Genomic DNA, 12,058 nt, shown 5'->3' on the forward strand with positions numbered 1-12,058 from the left:
TTTAAAAATTTCTTAAGATGTTTTAAAATTGCTAAGAAAATTTCTCCATTGTACCCTATCTCTGTGGATCTGACTGACTTAGATAAGCTGTCACCAGAAGCTACAGGAGAGTTGTCTGACTTCCAGACTTTTGCATTAATTAGATGGCCCCTTTTTTCTGTGTGGACAAAAAGGGATGCTGATTTATACATTTCCTTTAGGAAAACCTTTAGCATCTGAGAATAATGGTATTTGAAATCGAGATCACACTCACTCAACTTTACCACAGTCCCATCTAAATAAGTAAAGCATGGACAGTGGAATGTGGATACAAAATTCCTTCTACTGGAATCCCTTGGCTTGAAGTCATTTGAAAGTCCTGATAATGCTCTGTCTGTCTAGAATTGGCTTTCTTTTGACTTCAAGTTCCATTTCTGTATTTTCTCTAGGGATGTAAATAACCATGAACATTGTTAACCAGTTAAGCAATTACAATATTACAGATTAAACTGGTTAACTGTTGGCAGATAGCAGATAGCAGACAGGGCCAGAGGCTGCCTGTTCCCCAGGCCACTCTGGGGTCCTGTTGGCCCACATATGCCACCTCTGCTCTGGCAGAGCTGGAGCCAGAATCCTACTCAGGATGCTCTGATGCAGCTGGGGCTAAAGTTCACTGCTCTGGCCGGGGCCTGGGAGGTCCTGCTGGCCTGCTACTCTGGCACAGCTGAAGCTGGGGTTCTGCTGGTTCAGCCTAGCTGGGGCCAGGGTCCTGCTGGCATGGCTGGGTCCAGGGACCTGCTGGCCCATCCCCCACATGTGCAGCAGCCACGACTGCTCCAGCCTGGTACAGTTGGCCCTCCAACTGGTTACACGATAAGTATTCCAGTAAGCCTAATACTCCCTAGGTAACCAGTTGAATGGTTAACCTTTTACACCCCTAATTCTTTCCTTTCTTTTAACACCCTGTTTAGATATAGTTTGTCCTGGGAAACATTTATAGACTATTGAGGATTGAAGGGTCTTGCTGTGGTCATTTAGTCCAGCATCCTGCTCCTCGAGAATCAAGTGTACCCTAGACCAAGGTAGTTTATGCATATGCTTTATATAGTCAGATGTTATTGTGCCAGGGCCTGTTGCTCATTACAGCACAGAGCACCTTTCTCTAGCAAAGAGGTAAGTGAAAGGGTCTTACTGAAGAGAGCAGTATGTCCCAAACGCCTTTGCTCAAACTATAGCATGTGGGGATACTTGTAACAATCTTTTTGTGTGTGTGTGTGTGTGGGGGGGGGGGAAACGGGGGGAGGATGGGTGCCGATATTGGCTTTCCTAAAGCATTGCATGAGGATTTTGGACCCAGTCTCCTTCAACTAATAAGGGGATGTTAAAAATTGCCTTGTGCTTCACTATTAAGTAGTCTGTCACCTACTTGTCCTAATTTATCACCTTGCTATTGACCCCTGGTAAAATAATGGAATGGCGGATATGAGACTCAGTAAAGGATTGAAGGAAAGTAATACAATTAATGGTAGTCAACAAGGATTAAGGAAAATATCTCTTGGTAAACGTAACTACGCATCTTTTTTCCATGGAATTACAAGTTTGGTTGATGCAAGGAATAGCATTGAGGTGATAGACTTAGACTTCTGAAAGGTGTTTGATGTTTCATTTTGATTAAGAAACTAGAATGATACAAAATAAACATGGCTCATATTGGATGGATTTAAAACTGGTGGTTTTATTTAAAAATGTGACAGTAAATGTGGAATCATTGAGTGGGAGCATTTCCAGTGGAGTTCCTTGGGATTCAGTTCTTGGCTGTTCTATCAGTGACCTGGAAGAAATCATAAAATCATCAGTGATAAAGCTTGCAGACAACAGAAAAATTGGGGGAGAGGTAAAACTGAAGAGGACAATCAGGGATTCAGAGACATCTGAGTTGCTTGGTAGGCTTGGGACAAACAAATAATCCACGTTTCAATACAGGCTAAGGTATAGTAGAACTTCGGTTACAAATGCCTTGGGAATGGAGGCTGGAAATAATTATTATGGTTATTCTTTCAAAAGTTTATAGCTGAACATTGACTTCATACAGCTTTGAAGCTTTACTATACAGAGGGAAAATGCTGCTTTTAACCAAGAGCAGCAACGCGGGGCATGGCGGGAGGTGGGAGCTGGTATCTGTGAGGATGGGAGTTGGAATCTGGTATCTGTGAGGAGCTAGCTTTTAAGATCTCTGTGCATGGCAGCTTCTGTGGAGCTGCCTCCCCCCCCCCCCCCCCATTCCTGTCTCTCACAGAGACTGTAGCCTGGAGGGGGAAGGAAAAGGGAGCTGGTGCTTGGGGAAGTTGGCTTAAAAACAAGCTCCCCATAAGCACTGGCTCCAGCAGAGCTGTGTTCATCCTCCTCCCCTACACTGCTGCCTCTGATAACATTTGGTACAGAAGCAGCAGTGTGGGAAGGAGGGGAGAAGCAGGGGGAGCCGGTATACGTGGGAAATGATTTTCAAGCCAGCTCCCCACGTGTATCAGCGCCTGTGGGGCTGCCTGCCCCCTGGACTGCTGCCTCTGACAATGGAGAAGGCAGATGTGAGCTTTTAAGTCTGCTCCCTGTGAGCACTTGCTGTCGCCTGTCCCCTTGCGTGTAAACATGTAACGGCTGAAATTTCCAGTGGTTACATGTTAGTTAACATTCCTTGTGTTGAGTTATTGCGAGGTATTGAGTGTTCCTTCAGCACTCAAGAGCCTGAGCACTTTGTGAGATTAGGCTGTTAGATCAGAGAGAGACATTTAGTGGCATGGTATTTAGTATTACATTAACATTTTACTTCTGTATCATTATACTAAATCTTATTGATGCTAAGCTAGACTGGAGCAGGTTTTAACTTGTTACATTTTTTTTACTTCTGACGTATCTGTAGCATACATAGTAACTTCTTTTTTTTCTCTTATTGAAATATGCGTGGCAACATGTATATCTTTTCAGGTGAAAAGAATAATGTTTTTTGTTTTGAAGAGTTCTCTAATATTTGTTGTGTAACGTTATCTTGAGATACCTTTTGTCTCTGAGGCACACAGAAAATAATTCAAGTTTTAGACAGACTACAAGGTGTTTATCACTGCTGTTCTGATCTGTCTCAAATTTATGGCTATTAAGTATAAGTTTGTGTGATAATGTTTTTCCTTGGATATTTAACACAAAATACTATTCAGGAAAGTTTTCTCTCTAGTCTTTTATGCTAAATTAAAGCTCTTTACCATGAGTAGTCCTCCCCCACACATCAAGATTTGCAACAATAAACAAACTGGTGGCAGGTTCACAAGCAAATTTTATAAACTGACTAATGGGACACTTTAAAACAGTGAGCTCTCTTGGGCCCTTTCTAGTTTGACTATACAGGCAGTCCCCGACTTACGCGGATCCGACTTATGTCGGATCTGCACTTACGAACGGGGCTTTCTCGCCCCAGTTGCTCTGCCCCGGGCTTCCTGGAATCAGCTGCTGATCAGTTTCAGCAGCAGCTGACTTGGGGACACTTGGGGTTCTTAAGTTGAATCTGTATGTAAGTCAGAACTGGCGGTCAGTTTCAGCAGCGGCTGAATCTGGATGCCAGTTCCGACTTACATACAGATTCAACTTAAGAACAAACCTACAGTCCCTATCTTGTACGTAACCCGGGGACTGCCTGTAATCTCTTCTGAACTAATCTCATGGGCTTTATGCCAAGAGTGATCGGTGTTAGTGATGTTAAATATCAGTTAATTGAATAGTAGAGTAACCTCAGGAATTCTTATCAATTAGTCAACTATTGTATAGTTCCCAGGGTCTGGGCCCACAGCCAGTGCGCTCCAGCCCCACTCTTGAGGAGCTCCCTGCCACTCTGTGCTACTGCCTTTGGTACCAGAGGCAGCAGCATGGGGTGCCAGGTGGGAGCTAGTCTGCAAGGGGGGGCAGTTTAAAAACCAGCTTCTCTTGCTGACCAACTGCCTGTCTCTCAGTGCTACTGCCTCTGATAAAGATGCAGCAGCGTGGGCTGTCAGCAGCCCCTGTCGGTGGGAGGAGGGGAGAAGAGGAGGAGGTGAAGAAAGTTCTTCTTCACACAGCGTGTATTCAACCTGTGGAACTCCTTGCCAGAGGCGGCTGTGAAGGCTAGCACTATAATAGAGTTTAAAGAGAAGCTAGATAATTTCATGGAGGTTAGGTCCATAAAAGGCTATTAGCCAGGGCATAAAATGGTGTCCTTGGCCTCTGTTTGTCAGAGGCTGGAGAGGGATGGCAGGAGACAAATCGCTTGATCATTGTCTTTGGTCTACCCTTTCTGGGTTACCTGGTGTTGGCCTCTGTCGGTAGACAGGATACTGGGCTATATGGACCTTTGGTCTGACCCAGTATGGCTGTTCTTATGTTCTTATGTAGGCTGAGCTGCCAGACCTGGCGAGAGCCAGAACTGAGCTAGGCTGCCTGTCCTCCTAGCTCCTAATATGTTTTAAATGAAGATGCAGCAGGAGTAGATCCTGGACCCATCACAAGCCAGAACCAAGCTGGGCTGCTGGCCAGCCAGCCTGCTAAAAAAATTACAGGCAAGTGGGGTGGAGGGAGGGGAATACGTGTAGTGTCTCTAGTCTGTAGCATGAACCTATAAGCTTTTGCTTCTGTAGTAAGCTACGTGTGAAGATTGATGTGGCTTCCTTTATGCATACAGTAGTTTAATACTACTTGCCATGCTGTTGAAGCTTAGTTATTACTTAAGCCTGGTGTTCAAGTTGTTTGACTCCAGTTACAATGTAGTGTGCATTTCTCTGCAAAAGTCTCTCAAGCAGGAAATTGCAACTCTGTCATAGAATACCAAAATGTCTCTTTATACCTTGTATCAGTTCTATTTTACAAGTCAGCAGTTATAGCTTTTCCAGAATTTACATAAAAAATACAAGATATGATCAAGATGGTAACAGAGTATTGCAGAAAGATTGGAGATGAGTGGATTTCCGTGCCTTTTCTCTCTTGAAATATTGAGCAGTCTGTCAACAGCCCCTGGATCATTGGTTGTTCATAATATAGTCCACAGGATTTGTTCCTTTTGTTGTCATAACTGATAGAAGTCCAGGTGAAAAAGCTGTCAGTTGAGAGATTTGGAAATCTACATGTTATAGTCCTTATTTGCCTACTAAGCCTTCCTCCACCCCTTACCAATGTATATGGTTATATTTTTCTCACTTATTAATCAACATCCATTGAATGCCTTTTCATTCTCATACACAGATGGGTTTTATGTGGGAGTTGGTGAAATTTTATGGCTAGTGTTTATGTGGGAGATTAGACTTAGATGCTTGTAATGATCCCTTCTGGTCTTAAAACTGTGAGTCACCTCCATGAATGCAAGTCAACCAAATAATAATTTCTGGATTAGAGAGATTAAAAAAGGAAAATGTGAGCAATGGGGCCCAACTGAATGTGCAAATCTATTTTAATATTAGTGTAACCTCCCTCTGAAATGCAAATATCTACTCTGTACTTTATACAAATCTACTTCATGGTTACCTTTTTCATATCTCTGTAGCCAGCTAATTGGCCTCTTCTTAACCTCAGCACTGAGGGGGGGTCAAGTGACTTGCCAAGATCCCACAGGAAGTCTGTGATAGATTAACAACTTTTGCTCAGCTCTCCCCAGTCTTAGCTTAGAGCCCTAATCACTGGACCTTCCTTGTACTCTAACTTTTACCTGCATGCTCGCCTCCATTTTGTATCCCTTTTACTATCTGGAATGATAATGCAGGAGTTTAGCGCCAGAACCTACATGATTTAATGAAACAGCAGTGGATTCCTAGCCATAACCTTTTGAGTCTGCCATCTGACTTACAGTAGGTGCTTTCTAGGTATTATGATGCTTTGCTTGACATTTTTAGTTCAGCACTGCCGTTAGGTAAAAACAGTGGAGGAACTGACTGATATGTGTAGGTGTCTGAAAAGGGCCTGTTGTCTAATTCACAGTATCATTGGTGTGTCTGAGAGCTTTATGCTCTCTTCAGTTTCATTTAAAAAAAATTCATTTTCACATGTGGAGACTGACAACTGTAACAGAAACCGATAAGCTGACGCTTATTGGTTAACTTGTTAAACCCTTACATTTCTTGTATGGAAGTGAAAGGTTACAAATATTATTGCATATCCCTTAAACCTTTCATTCCTCCTAGATTCCTGTTAATGTCAGTCATATTTGCAAGAGAAGGGAGTGGATTTGCTTAACAATCTTATCTTTTCAAATAAAGGCAGTCATTAAGATGATTGTACAGTAATTATATTATGGTAATGCCCAGAGGTCCTGATCAGCACTCCAGGGCTGGCTATGTTAGTGACTGTGTAAAATCCTATTGCACTTGTAACACTTTTATTATTCCATTAATTGGAAGTAAATACTTCAGTGGTTTCTGTTTGTAAGTAATATGTTTATAGGTTTTATGATGACAATATGGATGAGGGGAGAATCTCGATGTTTTTACAGTACACATAATAAATTATAAATTACAAATAAATGATATTGCTTCTCCCATCCAGAAAAACTGAGGACATTTCCCCCTCCCCCTGCTTCAGTAAAATCGTATTGCTGTGATGTGGGGAGATATTTGTGATAAATACAATGTACATGCCTCAGTCTACACAAATAGGGATTTCTAATTTTGTTACATTTCTGCTACCATAATTGAAAATCCAGAGGTCAGTGCTTTGGATTAATTTAACCTTCAGAACAGGCTGAATTTGTAACTCAAAATAGCATTGTGTTAGTCTGAATATGTGATATCAAAGATACTGAAGTGTAAAAAAACTGAAACACAAATCTGAATCTGAAACGGCATTATGCTTGCTAATGATGGGACAAATGGTAAAAAAGTTCTCTTGACATAGTTTGAGCCTGGTTTCAATCTAGTCATCCTGTGACCGACTTAAATTTCGTAAGATCCCCAAAGTTGCAGACTTGTTTCATAAATAATTTCTGTCCTGTCTGGGTAAAGTCTGAGCGGCTAGTCCTCACCTATGACTAGGGTCGTGAGACCTCACCTATGACTAAGGTCCTGAGCAAATCACTTATTTATTTAAAAGAAAATGCAGAACACTGTAAATGCTGTAGTATTGAATTTCATGGATTTCGCATGTGGCATAAGTGGACAAAGTAGAATCACATAGTCCTCTGCTATGATGGGTCATGGAGTGGGTGTGCAATAGTTCATAATAACCTAGATCCTCCCATATTAAAAGGAGTGAACCACTTCAGAGTGTTCCCATCTGCTTTCGTTGAAGGCCTGAAACCATGTCAATAGCACCTCTCATACCGAGCTAAAAATCAGCATGAGTGAATTGCCGTATCTTATTCTGTTGCCAAGAGAAGATCGAGTATTAGCACAGGTTCTAATCCAGGCTTAGGGTTAAGGAAATATGAATACTGTAAATATAGACATAGCTATTTTGTCATTGCCTTTTCTATTATAATTTCCCAAACTAGTAGATCAATGAGATCAGTGGCATCAAAAGTTGATTAACAGAGCAAGGGACACCTGGTGAATGCCTTGGTGGAATGACACCTTCAGGTAACAAGGTACTGAAAGGCTCCACCAGCAAAGAGCCCACTGTCTCATTTGTTGTTTTCTGGCAGCCCCCATCACTTTGAGAAACACCCAGTTTCATTGTCTAACTGGAACACTAGAGATTCCACAGTTGATGTATTGGAGTCTTGGTATTGTCCTATAGCTTGGATTGAAGTACAAGTTGAATCTCTCCAGTCCGGCACCCTCAGGACCTGACCAGTGCTGAACCAGAGAATTTTTCAAAATCACGGGAGGTTGATATTGTGTAGAAGCATTACCAACACTTCCACCACTTGCTAGGCTCTTGGAACACATTTAAGGGTTAATTAGAGATAAATAACAGCACAGAACACCGAGAGCCTGGTGGCTATAAATAAACTTTATGGGACTGCGAGAAACTTGTTCACACTCGTAAGTGGACATCTGGCTAATGTACATCATGCTGGACTATAGAGGTTAATCCTGCATTCTTATTTGGAACCTTTTAAAGAATATTAACTTATTGTCTCTCTCCCCCCCCCTTTTTTTTTCTCTAGATGAACACAACGATGTACAGAAGAAAACCTTTACAAAATGGATAAATGCTCGCTTTTCCAAGGTAGTAATAATTTTCAAATATTGTAAGAACCAGATCAGTGTCAGTGCTAGGAACCATGTTTTGTTTCAAGACCTTTTAGCATGTACTAAGTGTACTTGGGTCAAAATGTTGAAGAGCTTTTTCAGAAAAACATAGTAAAGCGTGTAACAGCAAAGTATGTGTTTTAAGTAAAACACTGGTAGTGTGCCACCTCTTCCCCTCCTTCAACTAATATACTCCTGTTGTTTTGTGATGGACAGCCATGTCATACAGGCATTAAGAGCTACAGTTTTATGCTTGACAGTGTGTGTTCAGTTTGTAGTTCGCACGCTGAAATTTGACTATGCATACAATATCCTGAATGTATTAGAGTGGATTCTAGTAACTAGCCTCTGCTATATTGATGCTCAGTTACTATCTACACACATAAAATACTCAGTGAACCTCCACTCTGGTCCACAAAATGATGCCAGTTTGAGTCGTTTTTGCTTTCCTGTTCTAGTGCATTCTTGTCACTTAAAACCTATTGGGAGCATTGCTTATTATTTTGGGTGGCTCTTCCCCTGGCCTCCCCGTCAGTGCAGCTCGTGAAGCTGCCCCCATACCCCGAACACAGCCCATGCCTCCTCGCTCCCCCATGCTCACTGGGGAAGGGCAGCCATCCAGAGCAAAATGGCGGCTCCAATATGGAGGCTGTGGTTGTCAACGGGAGCCTGCTGAGGCCAAAAAACCTGAAAGGGCCAGTCTTTTTTTTTTTTTTTTTTTCTTTTCTCTACAACTTTTTGCCCCAGCTCTTCGCGCTGGATCCAGCTGGAACTTGGCTCTTTGGCCGGAATGGATTGACCACCCCTGTCATAGACTTCAAAGTTATGGCTTTGTTTGCAGAATGTAGAGGTTTGATTACTTCCCCTCAGCACTCGTAATTACAATAAATTGTTTAAATGCAAGGTTTTCATTTTTTTTAATCGCAGTATAATATACTAGAAGAGTTTCCTGGCATTGCCAGGGTCTGGCCCAGGGTGGGGAAGATGGCGGTGTATGGTCCACCTACTGGCTTCTCCCCAGGGGTGGCAGGAGCCATGCAGCCTGCCTGCAGGCTTCTCCTCAGGGCTGGGATGCTTGCTGCCCCTCTGTCATCATTTGTGAGTATAACTGTCCAGCTCTCACACTCCTCCCTTTCCATATGATGTGAAACCATCATATTCTATGCGCATCCTTTTGTCCTAGCCCTGTCAAACCTTTACTTTGTTTTAAGTTATGACAAGAGGAAGCTGTATTCCAAATTTCGTGGTTCTAGCTGTTACCGTATATGAGGCATTCTTGAACAAATGGAATCACAGATGGATGGACTCAGATGCACAATCTCTCTTTCTCTCTCATATATAGTCAAATCATTCTGGCTGCTTAAAATTTAATTTCTGTCAATCACAGTTGGGTTCATGGCATGCTTCATGATAAAAATGTGTAGATGAGAGTGTTATGCTTAAATGAAGCACACAAGATCTTTTATAGGGGAGAAGGCAGTACGCCGCATTTATTGAGAATACAACAGTAGCATATGCTTTTCAGTCTCTCTCTCTCTCACTCACACTCCCCAGTGCTGCCAGACGATGTTATAGTTACCAGTCCAGAGTCTGGATCAATCTAGTGGCCAGCCTGATCAATCACAGAGGGAGAGCAGGGCCTTTTGTTAGTCACGATCCGATGCTCTTCTGGAGTTGTTGGCAAGACGAACCCAAAGTCCCATAGCCAGTCACCCTGCTTTTATAATCCTCTTTCCCTGTTGAAGTCTGTGGATTTTGCTGTGTCAGTCTGTGACCGGGATGTTATCTTGTTGATGTTAATCATTCACAAAACATCTCCAAGAGGTTCATCTTGCCCTGGATTGTTAATCAGTTAGTTGTTTTTAGGGATGCTTTCACCTTTAGAGTCGTCAATCTGCCAATCTGATCAATTCTTGACTGTGGGTATGCACAGATGGCTCCTCTGACGCCAATTTGTCTCTTTGCAGTCTGTCTTTTACAGTTACCCGGTCCTTTCCTGGCCATCTGGCTCCGACACCCACCTTCACACCTTACCTTTATGATGATACATTTCTCATTCACACAAACAGTCTTTCTCACAGAGACCTTCAATGGTATACAAATAGCAGTGTTTATAAAAAGCAAAAGGCATTGTAACTTAAACCTTAATCAAAACAATTCATATTGAAGGCCCGGGTCTTCAATATTTCTAATCCCTTAACATAAACACAATACCAAAAACTCTGTCTCTTTACTTACTAAACTCACTAAGCTTTAAAACCAAGAAATATATATCTTACTAAAAGGCTTGGTTTAATGAAATATCTAATGTGTTACCTTACATTGCTACATTATTAAACCTAAAATACAAATATAAAAAGAATAAAACTTTCAATTCCAACACATCCCCCTTTTGACTCCTCAAGAACAATTCTTGAGTGGGTCATATCTTATATAATTTTCTCATGGCTACATATTGAGAGGCAATCTGAGCTTGTGGTTGCAATTTAACAAACATTCTCTTTGTCCAGCAACACATATATATCATTCCAATTAGGCAAATGCAGGACAATACCAATACAATTATTAATGGGTAAAGCATAATTGACAGTATACTCCCCCCCCCCCCCCCCCAGGACCAGCAATTTTAAACCTATCCCCATTTGCATGTGTTGTTTGAAGAACTCGCTTTCCCACATCCTTTAGAGTTCCTTGTAAGAACTGCATGGTTTTTGCATCTAGAAGCAAATGATCAACTAATTCCCCCCAGTCTAAACCAATGGAAATGGAGAAGTTAACCAAGGGGGCAATTACAGTGCTTTGGGAAGAACTCGTTTTTTCTAGCTTGGGAAGGTAATAAGTGTGATTCTTAGTGTATAAGATGCTTGCATTGCATCTACACTCATCTACTGGTGGCTGGCTGGCTAATGCTGTCATCTTCCCAAAATATTATTTCCCAAGATATAACACATACCCATTGCCCATTATATACCACATGGGTTACATTTTTTTAGTTCATCCCAGATGCATGTGCTTAGCAATGTATCCCTATTGCATGGTGCTGTGGTGGCAGGTAGGGAGAGGCATAGCCATTTGCGAGGGTCCCACTCTGTACACTGTTGTGTGTCCAATAATTCTTTTTCTTTCCCAGCCTGCTGACCCTTAATACGGGGTAACCAGAAAAATCCCCTGGCCAATTTTGGTAGTGGACCGACTTTCCATAGTTCTGCCTCCACAGATTGTTGGTGGGCTGTTTTGACAATAATTTCTCCTAATAAGAATTCAGGTTTAACCCTGCTGGAGACATACTGTATCCATTCATGCTTATAAATATCAAACAAAGATCTTTTCTGTTGTTTTAAAAGGTGTTCCAGTACTTTAACATTGCCTGATATTACCCAGAACATTTCATGTTTGAGTGATGACAAACTAAGAACTCGCATTTTGGTGCATCCCATAGCTAAGGAAGGCAGTCTTATTTCCCAATTCCAGCTGTTCCAGCCAAGTGGTGGTGTTTAACCACTTCCACAGATTCCATGTTGCTTTCATATTACCTCAGCCTATTTGTACCAAATGTACATTGGTATCTGCTTATTCGTGTATGAGACTCTCCTGTAGTTTTGATAAGGCACTAAATTTATTTCTAATTACCTCTAAATCAACTGTATTCATAATCCCTGTTCTAGCACCAACCCCTCCTAATATGGTGTCTGCTAAATCTCGCTTGGTTTGACTGTAGGGGCTTTGGTGTGTCTTTATAATTAAAATCCATTGCCCTTTATTCCAAAAGGGAGCAACCTGACATTCCCAACAAAAAGGAGATACCATGCCTGTAGAATTCAGGGGAATCCAGAGGGTGGGTGAAATTCTCATCCAATGCCCCTTCTGCATATTGGTTCCTGTAA

The 12,058-nt window shown here is 41.9% G+C and overlaps 1 protein-coding gene across 7 annotated transcripts in view; it reads left to right on the forward strand.

Annotated features, from left to right (window-relative positions):
- The window catches only part of UTRN (utrophin), a 559,106-nt gene that overhangs the window by 79,412 nt on the left and 467,636 nt on the right, over positions 1–12,058 (forward strand). For all 7 annotated transcript variants that reach the window (XM_075924350.2, XM_089777288.1, XM_075924351.2 and 4 more), the window contains one exon: positions 8,090–8,151. In XM_075924350.2, coding sequence (XP_075780465.2) covers positions 8,090–8,151 — 62 coding nt within the window. The remainder of the gene's footprint in view (positions 1–8,089; positions 8,152–12,058) is intronic.

This window comes from Pelodiscus sinensis, chromosome 3 (genome assembly GCF_052426305.1).
Source record: "Pelodiscus sinensis isolate ZL-2025 chromosome 3, ASM5242630v1, whole genome shotgun sequence".
NCBI lineage: Eukaryota > Metazoa > Chordata > Testudines > Trionychidae > Pelodiscus > Pelodiscus sinensis.